The 18526-nt window shown below is 46.2% G+C and overlaps 1 protein-coding gene across 13 annotated transcripts in view; it reads right to left on the reverse strand.

Annotated features, from left to right (window-relative positions):
* The window catches only part of ARHGEF1 (Rho guanine nucleotide exchange factor 1), an 82395-nt gene that overhangs the window by 36366 nt on the left and 27503 nt on the right, over window positions 1-18526 (reverse strand). For 9 of the 13 annotated variants that reach the window (XM_058195104.1, XM_058195101.1, XM_058195099.1 and 6 more), the window contains 8 exons: window positions 17571-17676; window positions 15571-15711; window positions 12666-12695; window positions 10986-11088; window positions 8116-8209; window positions 5569-5604; window positions 1444-1593; window positions 151-256 (listed from right to left, as the gene is read on the reverse strand). In XM_058195104.1, the coding sequence (XP_058051087.1) occupies window positions 151-256; window positions 1444-1593; window positions 5569-5604; window positions 8116-8209; window positions 10986-11088; window positions 12666-12695; window positions 15571-15711; window positions 17571-17676 (766 nt within the window). Of the gene's footprint in view, window positions 1-150; window positions 257-1443; window positions 1594-5568; window positions 5605-8115; window positions 8210-10985; window positions 11089-12665; window positions 12696-13141; window positions 13317-15570; window positions 15712-17570; window positions 17677-18526 lie in introns of those variants that run through there. The other 4 variants (XM_058195097.1, XM_058195103.1, XM_058195102.1 and 1 more) reach the window with 4 other exon arrangements.

Genomic DNA, 18526 nt, shown 5'->3' on the forward strand with positions numbered 1-18526 from the left:
CTTACAATCTAGGTTTGTCCGGATATGACTCCCAACGTTTGTGGGACATGCTCCTGGCTAATGGAAAGCTGGCCAAACAAGTTCTGTCCACCCGTATGCGTTCATAAGGACCCCAGCTCACCCTTTGCAAGGCCATCAGCCTCCTCTCACCTTTCGTTTTCTGCACTTTCATCCAGCGAGAGCTGCTCTCCAGTCAGGGCCTGCTCAGCAACCGGCGAATCTCCTGTATCAGCTCCTAGAGCTGGACTGTCCAACCCTAAGGAAAAACAGGAGGCGGCGTGAAGGAGGAGGGAAGAAGAAATGGCTGCCAAACTGTTCCTTTCGTTATCCGGAAGAGGTCTTCCTGTAGTGGAGTGCGGTCTGGATTCCCAGGAGGGAGGGACTTCGTTCCAGAGGACCAAGAGACAGTGAAGTTTAGATCAGGGGTCTCCAACCGTGGTCCCTTTAAGACTTGTGGACTTCAGCTCCCAGAGTTCCTCAAGGTTGGAGACCCCTGGTTTAGATAGTTCGGTTGAGAGGAAGGTTGAAGTAGCTCCTCCCTAGAAGTTCTCAGAACGTATCTTTAATGTTGGAGATGGGCGTCTTAGTTTGGCAAGATTAATCTTCTGGCTCCAAAAACCAAAAAAGACACACTGAAGTTCTTCTGATCAGTTTCCTTTACTGTTCTTCAGCTCTGGACAGAAATTTTGCCCAACTAAAGCAAACTACTTGCAACATTAAAGAGATACTCTGAGAACTTCCTACGGGAGTTGGTCCTACGGGAGGAGCCGTCTTGACTCTCTTCTTCGCAACCAAACTATATAAACCAGGGGTGTCCAACCGTGGCAACTTTTGAGACCTCTGGACTTCAGTTCCCAGAATTCCCCAGCAAGCATGGTAGGGACCTTAAGACATCTTCTAGTCCAACCCCCGGCTCAAGCAGGAAACCCTATACCGGGGGTCTGCAAACTTGGCTCTTTTAAGACTTGTGGACTTCAACTCCCAGAGTTCCTCAGCCAGTTTTGCTTGAAGTTGAAGTCCACAAGTCTTAAAAGAGCCAAGAGTGCAGACCCCTGACCTATACCATGTCAGGCTGGGAAATTCTGGGAGTTGAAGTCCAGAGCAGTGGTGGTATTCAGCCGGTTCTATCCGGTTCGGGCAAACTGGTAGCGGCTGCTGCGGGTGGCTCCGCCCACCCGCCCGGATGTAATCACATCCCATTTATCCACATTTTTGATGCTCTGCACATGCGCGGAAGGCCCTGCGCATGCGCTCAGATTTGCGAATCTGTAGCAAAGGTAAGTGAATATCACCCCTGGTGCAGAGGTCTTAAATTTGCTAAAGTTAGACACCCTTGATCCAAATTTTGCTTTCTCTTGGTCCTCCGGAAAGCATCCCCTCCTTTCTGGGAATCCAGACCACGTTCCATCACACTTCCTTCCTCCAGTTCATCCCCTCGCTCACCCTGCTCTCCGTCATTGCTCTCTCCAGGTGGGGGATGCACAGTGACGGACACGCCAGAGGGATCCTGCATCAAAGGGGTTCCTTTGCTACGCCCGGAGGTTCCTTCCGTTAACTTGGCTTTTTTGTCCAAGGCTGGTGTCTTCTCAGCTGCTTCAAGGAGAAAAAGGACAAGAGAAATCGAACACTGCCAAGGCGCCGTTCACCTCCGCCGAATTGCTCTTTCCCACCTCACCCATCGCAATGGACTTATGCACAGATTAAGACACTCTAGATCAGGGGTCTCCGACCTCGGCAACTTTACGACTTGTGGACTTCAACTCCCAGAATTCCTCAGCCAGCTTTGGATCGCCACAATATTAAAAAAAAAAAAAATGCTGAGACTCTAGAAAGAGTGCAGAGAAGAGCAACAAAGATGTTTAGAGGACTGGAGGCTAAAACATACGAAGAACGGTTGCAGGAATTGGGTACGTCTAGTTTGATGAAAAGAAGGACCGGGGGTGACATAATAGCAATCTTCCAGTATCTAAGGGGCTGCTACAAAGAAGAAGGGGTCAACCCATCCTCCAAAGCACCAGAAAGCAAGACAAGAAGCAATGGATGGAAAACTAATCAAGGAGAGAACCAACCTAGATCTAAGGAGAAATTTCCTGACTGTGGAACAACTTGCTTTCTAGTGGCTGGCAGACAAGGCCCCTAAAATAAATGAGCTTGTCGCCGAGTCTTCATCTGTAACCTCAGAACCCTTTGGGGAAATTAATATGGGATTGATGGGCAAGTTAGGCGGTGTGCAGAGTACTGTTAATTATTCCTCTCGTTTTACAGTGTTTTATTCCTTCCACTTTGTTTGCGCTCTTATCTTATTTTACTGAACTTTAGTCCGTTGTTTTTGTGCTTGGTGGGTCCTGTGAACTGTAATAAGGGCACTGAACTGAATACATAGCAAGGGCAAAGTACGAGAGATGGAAGGAAACTCTGGACATATCAATTTTAATTGTGGGTTTTAAATTTTGTAATTTTTATGGGGAGTAATGTTATTTTAAATTTTTTGGCAAATTTGAATCAGTTTTTTAAGGGTTGTTTTAATTATGGTGTATGTTTCTGTTTGTATTTTATTTGCCTGTTCACCGCCCTGAGTCCTTTGGGAGAAGGGCGGTATACAAATTAAAACATCATCATCATCATCATCATCATCATCATTATTATTATTATTGTTGTTGTTGTTGTTGTTGTTGTTGTTGTTGTTGTTGTTATTATTATTATTATTATTATTATTATTATTATTATTATTATACTAAAACCACAGCCTTGTCTGCTTGGTTTTTAGCACGCTCTGTGTACCCAAATACGTTTGTTGGGTGTTCACAGAAGGGATAGAGTGGGATTATTTGGTTAAATTTGGCAGCTCCTGTGAGAGGTATTTTCAAGAGCCAGCAGCAATGAAGGCAGAGATGTCATTATATCAGCAATAAAGAATCACACACCTTCAACCTTCATCCCAAGAACAGGAAATCAACTGTTTGCTGTGGCAGGATCCCAATCTGGGTCGGTCACTTGGACCAGAGCTTTTGTCTTCCGAGCTTTCGGACTCATGCTGGATCCAGAGGTGGGATTCAGAAGGTTCAGACCGGTTCGGGCGAACTGGATGCTAATTTTACATCCGGTTCGCCAAACTGGTAGTTGCAAGGACTGAAACGAGCCTGTTTCCATCCTCCGGAGCCCAGGGTAGCCCGTTTTCACCCTCCTGGAGGCTCGAGAAAAGCCTCTGGAGCTTGGGGAGGGTGAAAACGCCCCCCCCCCCCCGCCATGGTGCAGGAGGCTGAGTAGACCACCCCCACCATGGCCACGCCCACCCAACAACCGAGCAGAGAACCGGTTGCTAACATTTTTGAATCTCACCCCTGGCTGGTACCCATCCTCAGGGAACCCCTTTCTCACCAGAATGTGGTGAGTGAAGTTCTTTGAGGATGGGCCGCAGCATGTCCAAAAACTCAAAAGACTAAACCTCTCTGGTCCTGCTGACCAACCCACATTGGATCCTGCAACATTATCCTGGGACACATATATTTGCCTTTATTTAGGTTTGCTGTGGCTTGACTCTAGTTTGCAATTACCATTTCATGGCACATAATAGTTCCTAGATTAATAAAAAAAATTTAAAAAGGGTGGCTTAGTGGGTAAGTGGCTAAGACGCTGAGCTTGTCGATCGAAAGGTCGGCAGTTCAGCGGTTCGAACCCCTAGTGCCGCGTAACGGGGTGAGCTCCCGTGACTTGTCCCAGCTTCTGCCAACCTAGCAGCTTGAAAGCAGGTAAAAAATGCAAGTAGAAAAATAGGGAACACCTTTGGTGGGAAGGGAACAGCATTCCGTACGCCTTTGGCATTGAGTCATGCCGGCCACATGACTACGGAGACGTCTTCGGACAGCGCTGGCTCTTCGGCTTTGAAACGGAGATGAGCACCGCTCCCTAGAGTCGGGAACGGCTAGCACGTATGTGCAAGGGGAACCTTTACCTTTTTAGATTAATAAAGATTCTGGAGATGTTTACAAAAACAGCCGGCTGCAAGCTACCCCAAGCAAAGGGACCACTTCACCAATTTGTAGCAGAGCAGTTAGGATATCAGGACCCTTCTGGCTAATGCACACAGGGATGTATCTATTTCTAGATACCATTTGCTGGAATTCATGCAACCTCCTGTCTTTCACCAACCATAAATCTTGCTAAACGTCTATGGAGATTTTCTCAGTCCTCGGCAACTTGTGGACTTCAACTCCCACAGTTCCTCAGCCAGCAAAGCTCCACAAGTCTTAAAGTTGCCAAGGTTGGAAATCCCTGCTCCAGGTGGGGGCTGTCCCAAAGGTGCTTTTTCAAAAGCCAACTGGACTTTGTTTTTCCTTGAAGAGCAACGAAGATGATGAGGGGACTGGAGGCTAAAACATATGAAGAACGGTTGCAGGAACTGGGTATGTCTAGTTTGATGAAAAGAAGGACTAGGGGAGACATGATAACAGTGTTCCAATATCTCAGGGGCTGCCACAAAGAAGAGGGAGTCAAACTGTTCTCCAAAGCACCTGAGGGTGGAAATTAATCAAGGAGAGAAGCAACCTGGAACTAAGGAGAAATTTCCTGACAGTTAGAACAATTAATCAGTGGAACAACTTGCCTGCAGAAGTTGTAAATGCTCCAACACTGGAAATTTTTAAGAAAATGTTGGCTAACCATTTGTCTGAAATGGTGTAGGGTTTCCTGCCTGGGTAGAGGGTTGGACTAGAAGACCTCCAAGGTCCCTTCCAACTCTGATATTATTATTATTATTATTACATTTCGCTTCTCATCCAAGAAGCTTCTTCACTGAATAGTGGAGGATGGATTTATATTCCTTGCAGTCCTCTGGTCGTTAGCGCTCTCTCTGAGAGTCCTTGAGGCCACTTGGAGGTTTATCTGTGCCCCTCAGGGTAACCTGAACAGTGATCTGTTTAAAACACGGCAGTTTGGGACATAAAATCTTGTTAAATATTACTCTGCTTGGAAAACAGTCACGTTCAGTTTTACTCAGATGCCGAAGAAACGAAGAGCAGAACCAAGAAAGTTCAGCTAAGCCAGAATCAAGCTGCCAAAACAAGTGAGATTTCCTGCCAAGTCCTGCTCTTCTAAACTGGGAGAAGGGCGTGTGGTTTTTTTTCCTTACCCCCACCAAAGTTTGATCCCTAATATTAACTATCTATGTATAGATAGATAAGGGAAGTAAAACTGAGCAAGTGCTTAATTTGTGCATAAGCCATAGAGAAAAAAAATCTGTGGTTTATTCCCTTCTGTACTGATTCAACGCGGGACCCATCGGTGGGGGACAGACAAGACAAGAGGTGCACACAATGAGCCATCGCATGCCAAGAATTTCCTTTGGGAACGTGACAGGTGTGATGAACCTGCGTAGGCGTGTGTATGATTCTCATTAGTATATTACTTGATGGGCGAGAGTGCAACACTGAATTAAAACGTTAGTGGCGGAGGTTACGAGAGGCAGATTAGTTCTACGTGGTTTCCTGATCAGAGAGATGGATGGGTACATGGGGTGCCATGCGCTACTACAGAGCTGGTAAGAGGATGAAAAAAGTGGGGTGCTAGTACCTTCACCCTCAGGTTTGGGCTGTCTGTAATCAGAATCTACAAAAAAAATGCAGCAATATATATATATATATATATAAAATGAACAAAGATGGGGAAAGAGACGTCACGTTAATCCCTTCCTAGCTATTGCCCAAAACTGCTTTTGAGCAAAATCCATGCCAGATTCACCAACCGGATGATCTGATGCACACAAATGGATCATGTTTTGTGGGCTGGTGGAATTTGTATTCCTTATTTGCCTAGCAACAATAACCACAAGCTTCCAAACAACAAAACAAAAAGAATAGGGAGAGAGAAGAAAATAACCAGTTTGCAAAAGATGCTTCTGAAAATTCCAGTTGAGGCTGACCCTAGGATGAGTCTCAAGCCAGAGCTGGCATCCAGTGAAACTGGAGTAAACTGGATGTGCTCCAAACTACTTTTATTTTATTTTTTTTCTGAAAGGACAAGTAATTTAGTTTTCTTCCTTCTACTTCGAAAAGGAATATCTTAATAATGAGATATGGTTGGTTGGTTAAAGCTAATGATTGGTTAAAGCTATGGACTGGCTGGAGACATTTTTTTTCCAAGGATGAGAAGTAGCGGTGAAATCCTCTGAAGTTTGCTACCAGTTCTGTGGGTCTGCTATCGAGTGCGCACTCTGGCGCACCGGCGCAGCACCAAAAAAGGGACATTTTGAAGCCTTCCGATTCTGCAAAAGTAAGTAGAACAGCGAGGGGGGGGGGGAGAATCCGCTGTGCCACGCGATTTGGATTAGCTAGAAAGCAGGAAATCCGACGATTCTAGCTAATATAAATTGCGCGTCACAGCTGATCGTCGCCCAGCTGATCATCGGAAATACTGGTTCGGCTGAACCGATAGCATTTTTTACTACCGGTTCGCCCGAACCGGTCCAAACCAGTAGCATTTCACCCCTGGATGAGAGGGAGGGCTACATAAAGGATTTTATGTCATGGAAATATTTCTGGAATTGTGGGACTCCACCTGTTTGAAAGAGAAGATCTTTCCCAGTGTTAAACTTACTCAAGGTTCCGTTTTAACTGTTATTTGTTTTAAAATTAAAAAAAACAAACAAACCAAAAACCACAGCTCAGGTAATCCTTGACTTAGAAACACAATTGAGCCCAAATTTCATTGCTTTTTCCTTTCTTTCTTTATTTTTTTTGCTGCTTCCTCAGAGCGCTTTATTTATTTATTTTTTCCAAGTTTTTTTTAAAAAATCTTATTTCACATGTACACATCATTGCGTGTGCAAGTCTGGTACCTGGGTATCAAAGATTTTGGTGCAAATAAGAATAACAACATTAATCGTATTTGTTACATTCATCAAATTTCATTGCTAAGCAAGTCCGTTGTTAAGGGAGCTTTGTCCTATGTTACGGCTTTTTCGCCACCATCGTTAAGTGACTCACTGCAGGTCATTCAGTGAATCTGGATTCTCCTACTGACGTTGCTCGTCAAAAAGCCGGCTGGGAAGTTTACAGACAATGATCATATGACCGCGGGACAATGCAACCGTCGTAAGTACATGCCAGTTGCCAACTACCCGAATTCTGATCCTGCGACCAGGGGGATGCGGCTACGGTCGTTAAGTGTGAAAACAAGTCCTAAGTCACTTTTTTTCAGTGTTGTTGTTAACTTCCAACGGTCACTAAGTGAATAGTTGTAAGTCAAGGACTACCTGTTGTGACTCCAGCCCCCGAACCTGGCCCCATGCCCAAAAGTGACTCAGAAAGTGAGGGGGAAGGGCCGGTAAGGCTTACCTCGGGAGCACCGATTCCTTTGGCTCGACTCCAGGAGCCAGAACCAGACCAGTCGGAGGACGTAATGAGGCCGACATCCCCTGATTCTTCCCTTCCCCAGGCTACGCCTTCAGACCCAGCTGATGATAATAATCAAGCTTGGCTTGACCCGCGCTTCAGAAGATTAGAGAGGCGCCGTCATCAAAAGGAAGGGTGGGGCAGGAGCTCCACCCCACAGGATATATAAGGAGTTTTGGGACTGCTCTCAGTTCCATGGGAAGCAAAAGTTTAGCTGATCCATTTCAAAAAGAGCTGAAAGTCTTGCTACGTGAGTCATTTGTTTGAACTTTGGCAGGCAGCTGCGATTTCTCTGCCAGGACTGATAAGAGCCGTGAATCCACTGGCTGAAGGCCAGCTTGTGGGTCTGAAGTGTGGAAGGAGACAGATCAGCGGGACAATGCAACGGTCGTAAGTACATGCCAGTTGCCAACTACCCGAATTCTGATCCAGCGACCATGGGGATGCTACAACGGTCGTAAGTGTGAAACTAAGTCCTAAGTCACGTTTTTTTCAGTGTTGTTGTAACTTCAAACGGTCACTAAGTGAATAGTTGTAAGTCAAGGACTACCCAATCTGGGGGAGAGTTCAGGAGCTTCAAAGAAGTGGCTCGGATCGCACGGGGCCAGACAATTGCAGAGCCTCGTCCTAAGGAAACCTGACAATTGGGGGTTTAGGACAGCAAGTTCAATAAAGGGTTTGGGGCTGCCTTTGAACCAGGGCAAAGGAATTCGTTTTGCGTACTTACAATGGGAATCCCCACGGTTCCAGCGGGTTGGGTCCAAAATGCTAAAGCCTTTCTTTGGTTTGAGAGCTTCCTCGGGTTTCTTGGTCCCTGAAATCTGGATTAAATCAGAGAAGAGAAACTGATCACCTGTTGCAAAATGCCAGGTGCGCACATTCGTCACCTCTCCTGCAGGAGCTGCAAGTGGCCGTGGGTGCAATTTAAGGGTGGTGGTTGTCAACTTTAAAAGTCTTTCGTGGCTTGGGACCAGGTTATCTGAAGAACCCCATTTTCCTGGTTACATCCACCCAATCAGAGGTGGGCTTCCAATATTTTTATTTTTTTTTAACAAAAAAGAACAACAATACATAACATACATTGACATAAAACATATATTCCTTCTTTACATTAGCTTCGTTTCCTTAGTCTTCTCATATTTACATCCTTATTCCCCCTCTCGTTTCGTTTCATTATACTTTTCTTTTTCGTCCCGTTCTCTCTTGTTTCTTTTTATCTTCTATCCTATCATTCATTTTTTTTTCATACATTGCCATTTGATATACAGGTATATATAAGCTTTTCACCTTTTTTTCCATCATCTAGTATTTCTAGTCTCTAGCCAATTATATAATTTGTTCCATACTATGTAATATTCCGATTCCAATATTCTTACCACTGGTTCGCCCCACGCACGCACGCTCACTTCGTGAGCCCGCATGCCTTCCGCGCATGCCCCCAGCCTTCTGCAATGCGCCCGGCCTTCCACGCATGTGCCCAGCCTTCTGTGATGCGCCCGGCCTTCCGTGCATGTGCCCAGCCTTCTGTTATGCGCCCGGCCTTTCGCGCATGCGCCCAGCCTCGAAAACATGGCTAAATAGGCTAGTATTATGCCGCTAACGGTTCTCCCAAACCGGTCTGAACCAGCTGAATGCCACCACTGAATGCCACCACTGAATGACCCACCAAAGTGGGGAGGCAGGAAACGTTGAGTGTCCCTTCTTCTAAGAAAGTACATCTGGTGGGACCCAGGAGAAGGGCCTTCTCTGGGGTGGCTCCCTCCCTTTGGAACACTGTCCCCACAAAGATTAAACTGGCTCCTACTCTGAAACTCTTTCATGAGGCCCTGAAGACCTGGTTCTGCTAACCAGAGTGGGTCGGAGTCCATCAAATGGTTCGTTGGAGGGGTGGGGGGGGGTGTTACTGTTTTTTATTATTTATATTGGTATGGTTTTTTTTAATTGTTTGTAAGCTACCCAGAGTCACTGTATGGGTGGCCATATAAATAAAACCCCAGACTCAGGGGTGAAATCCAGCAAGTTCTGACAGGTTCTGGAGAACCGGTAGTGGGAAATTTTGAGCAGTTCGGAGAACCAGCAAATACCACCTCTGGCTGGCCCCAGAGTGGGGTGGGAATGGAGATTTTGCAATATCCTTCCGCTTAAGAGTGGGGTAGGATTGGAGTTTTTGCACTGGAGTGGGGTGGGAATGGAGATTTTGCAATATCCTTCCCCCTGGAGTGGGGTGGGAATGGAGATTTTGCAGTATCCTTCCCTTGGAGTGGGGAGGGAATGGGGATTTTGCTGTATCCTTCCCCTGCCACGTCCACCAAGCCACCCCCACCCCCAAGCCACGCCCACAAGACCGATAGTAAAAAAAATTGGGTTTCACCACTGCCCAGACTGCAAACTGCTTAGAATTATCGGTGCTGGAGAGGGTAGGAAGTCTCACAAACCAACCACCAATTAGGGAACAGGACTCATTCCAGCCAGATTCCAGCTCTGCCGAATTGGAATTGTATACAGGTAGTCCTCAATTTAAGACTAGTTGCTGTTCTAAGCTGTGAGTTACTGCAGAGTTACTTACGACATGGTTTTGGCCACCTTTCCATGGTTTTGGACACAAGAACAGTTTTTTCCCGAAGGCCATCACTCTGCTAAACAAATAATTCCCTCAACACTGTCAGACTATTTACTGAATCTGCACTACTATTAATCGTTTCATAGTTCCCATCACCAATCTCTTTCCACTTATGACTGTATGACTATAACTTGTTGCTGGCAATCCTTATGATTTATATTGATATACTGACCATCAATTGTGTTGTAAATGTTGTACCTTGATGAACGTATCTTTTCTTTTATGTACACTGAGAGCATATGCACCAAGACAAATTCCTTGTGTGTCCAATCACACTTGGCCAATAAAATTCTATTCTATTCTATTCTATTCTTTCCATGGTCTTGTGATCGCATTTTGAGCGCTTGGCAACCGGACCGTGTCCCATGGTGATCCGACCATGATTTTCGGCTTTTTTTTTTTCTTCTTCTGGAAACTGGTTAGTTTAACGACTGTGGTGTTTGCTTAACGACTGCCCCAAAATAGATCGTGCACTCAGATACAGTCATGTGACCACCTGCTAAATGACCATCATGATTTACGATCGTAACGCCAGGCTCAATTACAGTCGTAAGTTGAGGACTACCTACAAAGTAGTGATTCTTAAGCCTGGCAACTTTTAAGACATGTGGATTTCAACTCCCAGAATTCCCCAGCCAGCATCGTTTCTCAACCTTGGCCCTTTAAGATGGGTGGACCTCAACTCCCAGAATTCTCCAGTGAGCCATGCTGGCTGGGGAATTCTGGGAGTTGAAGTCCACATGTCTCAAGGTTGCCAAAACTGAGCAACGGTAGTATAAAGAAAACAGCGGTGAGTGGCAGAAGGAAAGTTTGTCCACTCAGTTCTTGAGTACTACCCAAAGAGAGCGCTTCTTGCATTAAGAATCCAATTCTATTTTGTCTTAATACACCAATTATTTCTAAGTCTGCTTGAGCAAGGGGCCGGACTAGAAGACCTCCAAGGTCCCTTCCAACTCTGTCATCCCCTTTAAGCCTACCTTTTTGCGGAAAAAGTTAGCTTTCGACTTCTTGTTATCGGCTGTCTTCGTCTTAACCCCCAGATGTTTCATATACGTGACAATGGCGGTAAAGATGGCTGAGCTAAAAGGACAGAGCAGAGGAAGGGAAAAACGATTGTTAAGATTAGGGTTAGGGTTAACACAAAACAAACTGCACTTCAGGTCTGAAAATTCAAGGCAGCATCGGGTTAAAAACACACAACCAAATGCAGAAACAAGGGCAACTTCATTGAACAGGGACTTGACACCTATACAACAGAAGTAAACAAGGTTTGTGGTGACCTCCCTCGCATTACTTCCTTTTTCCAGCCCTGAGAGTTACTAAGAAACCTGCCAAATTTCACTTTTTTTTTTCTTTTGCTAAATATGCACATGCGTGTGGAAAATCTTAAGCAAGATTTGGCAAAAAAGAAAAAAAGAGCTTAAAGACACTTTCCCTCGCATCCTGGACATAAACTGTTTCAACTCCTACCCTCAAAACGACGCTATAGAGCACTGCACACCAGAACAACTAGACACAAGAACAGTTTTTTCCCGAAGGCCATCACTCTGCTAAACAAATAATTCCCTCAACACTGTCAGACTATTTACTGAATCTGCACTACTATTAATCGTTTCATAGTTCCCATCACCAATCTCTTTCCACTTATGACTGTATGACTATAACTTGTTGCTGGCAATCCTTATGATTTATATTGATATATTGACCATCAATTGTGTTGTAAATGTTGTACCTTGATGAACGTATCTTTTCTTTTATGTACACTGAGAGCATATGCACCAAGACAAATTCCTTGTGTGTCCAATCACACTTGGCCAATAAAATTCTATTCTATTCTATTCTATTCCAAGTCACAAATCTGTTACGTTCCGCAGTTCTCGCCCTTTCCCCTGTGGATTTTGGGAAGTGTGATCCAATGCTCACCAATGGGGGCCAACAAGTGAGGTCATTCGTCCAGAGAGACACTCCTCACCACAGGTGGTCCTGGACTTAACGGCAGTTCATTTAGTGACTGTTCAAAGTTACAACAGCTCTGAGAAAAATGACTTTTTTCACGCTTGCGACCACTGCAGGATTCCCATGCTCAAAATTCAGACACCTCTGCAACTGACTCATATTTATGACGGTTGCAGTGGCCCGGGGTCATGTGACCCCCCCTTTTGAGACATTCCGACAAGCAAAATCAATGGGGAAGCCGGATGTACTTAGCAAAGGTATTATTCCATTAACAACCGCAGTGATTCACTTTTAACAACTGTGGCAAGGAAGGTTGTTATATGGGGCAAAAAACAACAACACAAATCCACTCAACCACTGTCTCGCTTAGCAACTTAGAAATTTTGGGCTCGATTGTGGTCGTTAAGTCGAGGGCCACTCGCAGTGGGAGCAAATTGGTGAAAGTTGATTTTAATGCTTTTAAGCAGCCGGGACTTTCTCAGACCAAAACCTGGAAGGGTTAAATGACTGTTTCTTTTCTTCCCCTCCTCCAACTTCCTGAGCCGCAGAACTCAATGTGCTGCAAAGCTACATCCGGTTGCATGTAGGGGAGTGCAAAAAGTGTCTTTCCGTCCCCCGTCCCCCCCACTTCCAGAAACACACCCACACCAGCACACCCACACAGACACACAAAAACCACTCTGCACCTGTTGGTCGCCTACCTTTTTTCCTCGTCGGCAGAAATGGTGAGGCTGGAACCAACCGAAAGAGAAAAGGAAAAAGAAAAAGAAAAGAAAAAAATCAGGGAGTGAAGGACACATTTGGGCTACCTTTGCAATCCTTCCTATCCAGGTGTTCCCTCCAGAGGTTAACAGCTGGCCTAGAGCGCTGCGAGGAAGCGGAGATTCCAACCTTCTGTCCTCTGCCGCTCTCTCTGCCTTTAACTATCCACTCTGTTTTGTCAGAGCAAAAGGAAAGCAAACCAACTACTGCCAGTTCTTTGGGATCCACTCCCATGATCCCTTGTTGCCGGTTGGGGCTGATGGGGACTTGTGGTCCAAAGCCTCTGAAAGATAACAGCATGCCTGGCCCTCCACCCAAGAGCGATGCCCCCTTTCTCCCTCTGGGACAGCAGCAGCCTCTCAAAGCCACCCGATGCCCCAACGCCGGCCCCTTTTATGTTGCTGGAAAAACTCACCGGTAATATAACCCCATGTTTGCTCGGTAGAAGCAGGAAAGTATTCAAAAGGCAAAGGAGCATGTTCTGTCTAGCAGAGAAAGCAACCCCTGGATGGACTAACGTACAGCGACTGGAGTGGGGAAGGGGCCGCCAGGGGCTTTTATACACTCGGTAAGGCTGATGCAACTAGAGGCAACATCCCGGGATGGGTGGGGAACATACACAACCCCCCCACACACTTCTCCTTCCTCCCCTCCTGCCAGCTGGATCCTATTATCCGGCAGGGACTTGGCAGGGACGCCACCGATGATCTGGCTGGCTCGTCGCTCTCATCCCAGCCCCGATGGGATGGCTGCCAGAACCAGAGGCTCCATCCCTGGGGAAAAAATGAGTGGGAAAAACAAGGCCTAGGAAGGAGATCCCGACTGGCAGGGAGTAGCGCTTGCTTGAAATAGAAACTGTGGATGGGATCTGCAGCTGGAATAGAATAGAGCAGGGGTCTCCAACCTTGGCAACTTTAAGCCTGGCGGACTTCAACTCCCAGAATGCCCCAGCCAGCAAAGCTGGCTGGGGCATTCTGGGATTTGAAGTCCTCCAGGCTTAAAGTTGCCAAGGTTGGAAACCCCTGGAATAGAGGATAGTCCACTACCAAGTTCTGGGTTGCATAAACAGTTCTGGGCTGCATAAACAGAGGGATAGAATCAAGATCACGTGAAGTGTTAGTGCCACTTTATAATGCCTTGGTAAGGCCACACTTGGAATATTGCATCCAGTTTTGGTCGCCACGATGTAAAAAAGATGTTGAGACTCTAGAAAGAGTGCAGAGAAGAGCAACAAAGATGATTAGGGGACTGGAGGATAAAACATATGAAGAACGGTTGCAGGAACTGGGTATGTCTAGTTTAATAAAAACAAGGACTAGGGGAGACATGATAGCAGTCTTCCAATATCTGAGGGGTTGCCACAAAGAAGAGGGAGTTGGGCTGTTCTCCAAAGCACCTGAGGGTAGAACAAGAAGAAATGGGTGGAAACTGATCAAAGAAAGAAGCAACCTAGAACTAAGGAGAAATTTCCTGACAGTTAGAACAATTAATAAGTGGAACGACTTGCCTGCAGAAGTTGTGAATGCTCCAACACTGGAAATTTTTAAGAAAATGTTGGATAACCATCTGACTGAGATGGTGTAGGGTTTCCTGCCTGGGCAGGGGGTTGGACTAGAAGGCCTCCAAGGTCCCTTCCAACTCTGTTGTTATATAATAAAGGCAGACCGGCAGGGACAGCTACTCAAACCCAAACGGTTGCAAAGTAACAGAGTTGAAAGGGACCTTGGAGGTCTTCTAGTCCAACCCCCTGCTCAAGCAGGACACCCTATACCCATGATGGCGAACCTGTGTTAGCCTAAAAACAGCCAGGAAAACGGCCTGGAAAAAAAAGGCTGAAAAACGGCTCGAAAAAGGCCTGAAAATGGGCCGAAAAATGCCCCCAAAACAGGCATGCCCATGCCGGCCAGCTGATCTTTGGGTTTCTGGTGCTTTGGGGCGCACACATGCACACACATTCCGGTTTGGGCACTCGACCCCGAAAAGGTTCGCCCTATGCAATTTCAAACAAATAGCTGTCCAATCTCTTCTGAAAAACCTCCAGTGTTGGTTCACCCACAACTTCTGGAGGCAAGTTTTTTTTATTATTATTTATTTATTTATTTTTATTTGCATTTATATCCCGCCCTTCTCCGAAGACTCAGGGCGGCTTACACTATGTTAGCAATAGTCTTCATTCTATTTGTATATTTATATACAAAGTCAACTTATTGCCCCCAACAATCTGGGTCCTCATTTTACCTACCTTATAAAGGATGGAAGGCTGAGTCAACCTTGGGCCTGGTGGGACTTGAACTTGCAGTAATTGCAAGCTGCTGTGTTAATAACAGACTGTCTTAGTCCGTTGAGCCACCAGAGGCCCACCAGTTAAGCACCAGTTGTCCTACTGGTTAATTGTTCCCACTGTCAGGAAATTTCTGCTTAGTTCTAGGTTGCCTCTCTCCTTGGTTGTTGAGAATGATGGGGGGTTTTCTGACCCACCCCGGCTGCAGGCCCCCAAACGGAAGAGACAAAATCCTCCGTGTGGGTCCACAAAATGGGAGGGTGACACCTGCAGCTAGGTATGGAGGTGAGGTCCCATTTAGGGCTCTTCCCATGCCTGCTCTGATGGATGGGAAAGGCCACCTTCCAAAACATGGTGGCAAAACCTAGGAGTCAAGATGGCGCCCGGAAGAGTCGCAGGGTTGCAGAAGGGGCTCAGCAGGTGCAAGAAGAGGGGTACAAGGTCTTGACCTTAGCCAGCACAACGACAAAGAAGGAACGCCATCTCTGCTACAGTGAAGGAGGAAGTTGGAAGGGCAAGCTAACAGTCCGTGCGTAGCAGTAAGCTAGGAGAGCTTAACTTACTGCATCTCCTCCAGTTTGACCATCAGCTGTTCGGCCAGCTGTTTCTCTTTGGCCTCTCTGATGCCTTTGTCTTTGGTCCGATAGCCTTCCAGTTCGAAAAGCTCCTTCTCTCCTGGGGTCATTCCCATTTTCCTTTTTTCCCTGCGGAAACAAAAGAACAGGCGGTCGAGCGCTGTACGTTGGATGGCATTAATAAGATTTAATTCGGCCGAATTAAATCCACTTCCAGAGCTGGCACAAAGCTCGGAGTCATCAGCGGAGCCCTGAGCACAACACGCTAAGCTACAGAGAAACCTAATTAAGTGTGAAACTAACCAACCTTAGCAAGCTGTGCAAATGCTTTTCCCAGCGTCGTTACCCGCTCCTGCCTGAAGCCATCAATGATTGTTCACACTACACACTGAGTTCGTATAACGTAAAAGATAAACTCGCGCCGAGTCTAGAGACAGTGAGGCTCATTGGCATTTCTTACTTGAGGGAGCCAGCCTTGTCTGAAGATGCTTCTGTGGTCATGTGGCCAGCATGGCTGTAGGGTTGACTGAGGCATACGGCACACTGTTACCTTCCCACTGAAGTGGTACCTATTGATCTACTCGCATTGGCATGCTTTCTAACTGCTAAGTGGGCAGGACACGGTGCTTGGGTCTTGAATCTGGGCTGTCAGCTTTCCAGCTGACAAGCTCACTGCCTTTAACCGCTGAGCCATCATGGTTATACCTTTACCGTTTGTGTAACATACTGAGCCAGGCTGTATGGCTTTGGTTGATATGCAAATGGAAGAGATCCCATAAGGTGCTTTTTCCATACATGGCACAACGTAGGTGAACAAACCCATCAGGACAAGATTCAGCAGCCCATCTGCATTTAAAAGACAGAGGCCACTCTTTGGAAGCCCATATTTTGGACAGAGAGGATGGGTGGTTTGAAAGAGGGGTCAAAGAGGCCATCTATGTCAAAATAGGGGACGCGGTGGCTCAGCGGCTAAGATGCTGAGCTTGTCCACCAAAAGGTTGGCAGTTCAATGGTTCGAATCCCTAGTGCTGTGTAAGGGAGTGAGCTCCCATTCCTTGTCCCAGCTTCTGCCAACCTAGCAGTTCGAAAGCTGGTAAAAAATGCAAGTAGACAAATAGGGACCACCTTTGGTGGGAATGGAACAGCGTTCTGTGTGCCTTTGGTGTTTAGTCATGCTGGCCACATGACCACGGAGACGTCTTCGGACAGCGCTGGCTCTTTAGCTTTGAAACGGAGATGAGCACCGCCCCCTAGAGTCGGGAACAACTAGCACAGATGTGCGAGGGGAACCTTTACCTTTACCTTTATGTCAAAATTGAACAAAATTCAACTGAGAGAGAGGACACCACCTATCTCCAATCTGCAACACAATCCTTTCAACAGTTCCAAGAAGGCTTCACACCCATACATATATATATGCAAGTCTTGGCGTTTTCGGGTCTTTTCCCATGTAGGGTTGAGAGTATCTTGGCGACGTTTCGACGAGGTCCCACTCGTCATCTTCAGGCTGGTGCTTACGGCTTCGTGCTTCTGTGAGCAAAGCGTGGTCGGAGCTGCCATCTCTCTATAAATCTTACATGGGAAAAGACCCGAATACGCCAAGACTTGCATAACTATATCCGTGAAAATCTACAAAAACATACATTTGGACACCTGTTGAGCAATTCTCCGACAAGGCAAGTTCAGATTACCCAAATCTTTCTGCAAATGGTGGTTCTTAAACGTTTTGACCCAATGATAGGCAGTCCTCCCTTAACAACGGCGATTGAGACTGGAATGTCCATTATTAAGTGATGTGGTCGTTAAGATGAGCCACTTTAGTGACAGCAGTTCCGGCATTTCTGGTTGCTGTCATTAAATGAATCCCATTAAGCACAATGCCACATGGCTGGTATTTGGGACCTCCGGCTTGTGATTTTGATTGTCAAAAGGTGCAGCGAAGGTTTTTCGGGGGGTGGGGATGGGGGCAAAAATTGCCAGTTGCAAACCTGAAGTCCTCCAACTGCTGGGAGATCTCCATTTCTTGAAAGGATTGGATGTCCAACAAATATTTTTTCAGTTGGTCTTCCGGGATGAGATCAGGCCTGTTTCGGTCTGCAATCGGAGAAGAAGAGAGAGAAAAAAAAATTAAAACTCACAGCCGACGTTCAACAATCACAGTTTTTGGGGAGCAAGGAAAAAGAGCCACAAGGGCCCCTATGCAACACATAACCCCATGTTCTGTGGGGGTCGGTGGTGCTCTCTGAGCTTGGTTGTTTTCTTCCAGACATTTCATTACCCAACTAGGTAACATCATCAGTGCTACAAGGGTTTACTCTTCTTTTTAGCACTGATGGTATCACCTAGTTTGATATAATGAAACATCTGCAAGAAAATAGCCAAGCTCAGAGAGCACCAGGGAATCCAGAGTCCTTCTCCTCCTCCACTTTGCAAACCCGGCTCCTTTTTAGAACTGATAATGTTACCTAGTTGGGTAATGAAACGTTTGCAAGAAAACGACCAAGCTCAGAGAGCATTAAGGAGCCCACAATTCTCCTTCTCCTTCTCTTCTCCATAAATCTCACTTTAGTTCTGATGTTGTTCTCTAGTCCAGGGGTCTCCAACCTTGGCAACTTTTAAGACTTATGGACTTCAACTCCCAGAGTTCCTCAGCCAGCAAAGCTGGTTTGTAGTTCAACCCTGAACTACAAATATTCTCTTCTATCCGGCAACCTCAAGTTTCCCAGCCTTAGGCTAGCCAAAGCTTGCAAAGATTTTGTCAGTTCGACACTGAAAGAATCCGTTTCCGACGTGGATTTTGCACGGCTCCAATTCACAAAGATTCTTGGTGGAGATTTCCTCCTGTTCCGATCCCGCGTCTAAATTCATCCAGCCATAAAGAGCTCCTGTGAAAGGCTGCATCGCTCCGACTTTTATTTTGTGGTTAGCGGCACTCCCAAGTCCA

Source organism: Ahaetulla prasina, chromosome 10 (assembly GCF_028640845.1).
Source record: "Ahaetulla prasina isolate Xishuangbanna chromosome 10, ASM2864084v1, whole genome shotgun sequence".
Taxonomy (NCBI): domain Eukaryota; kingdom Metazoa; phylum Chordata; class Lepidosauria; order Squamata; family Colubridae; genus Ahaetulla; species Ahaetulla prasina.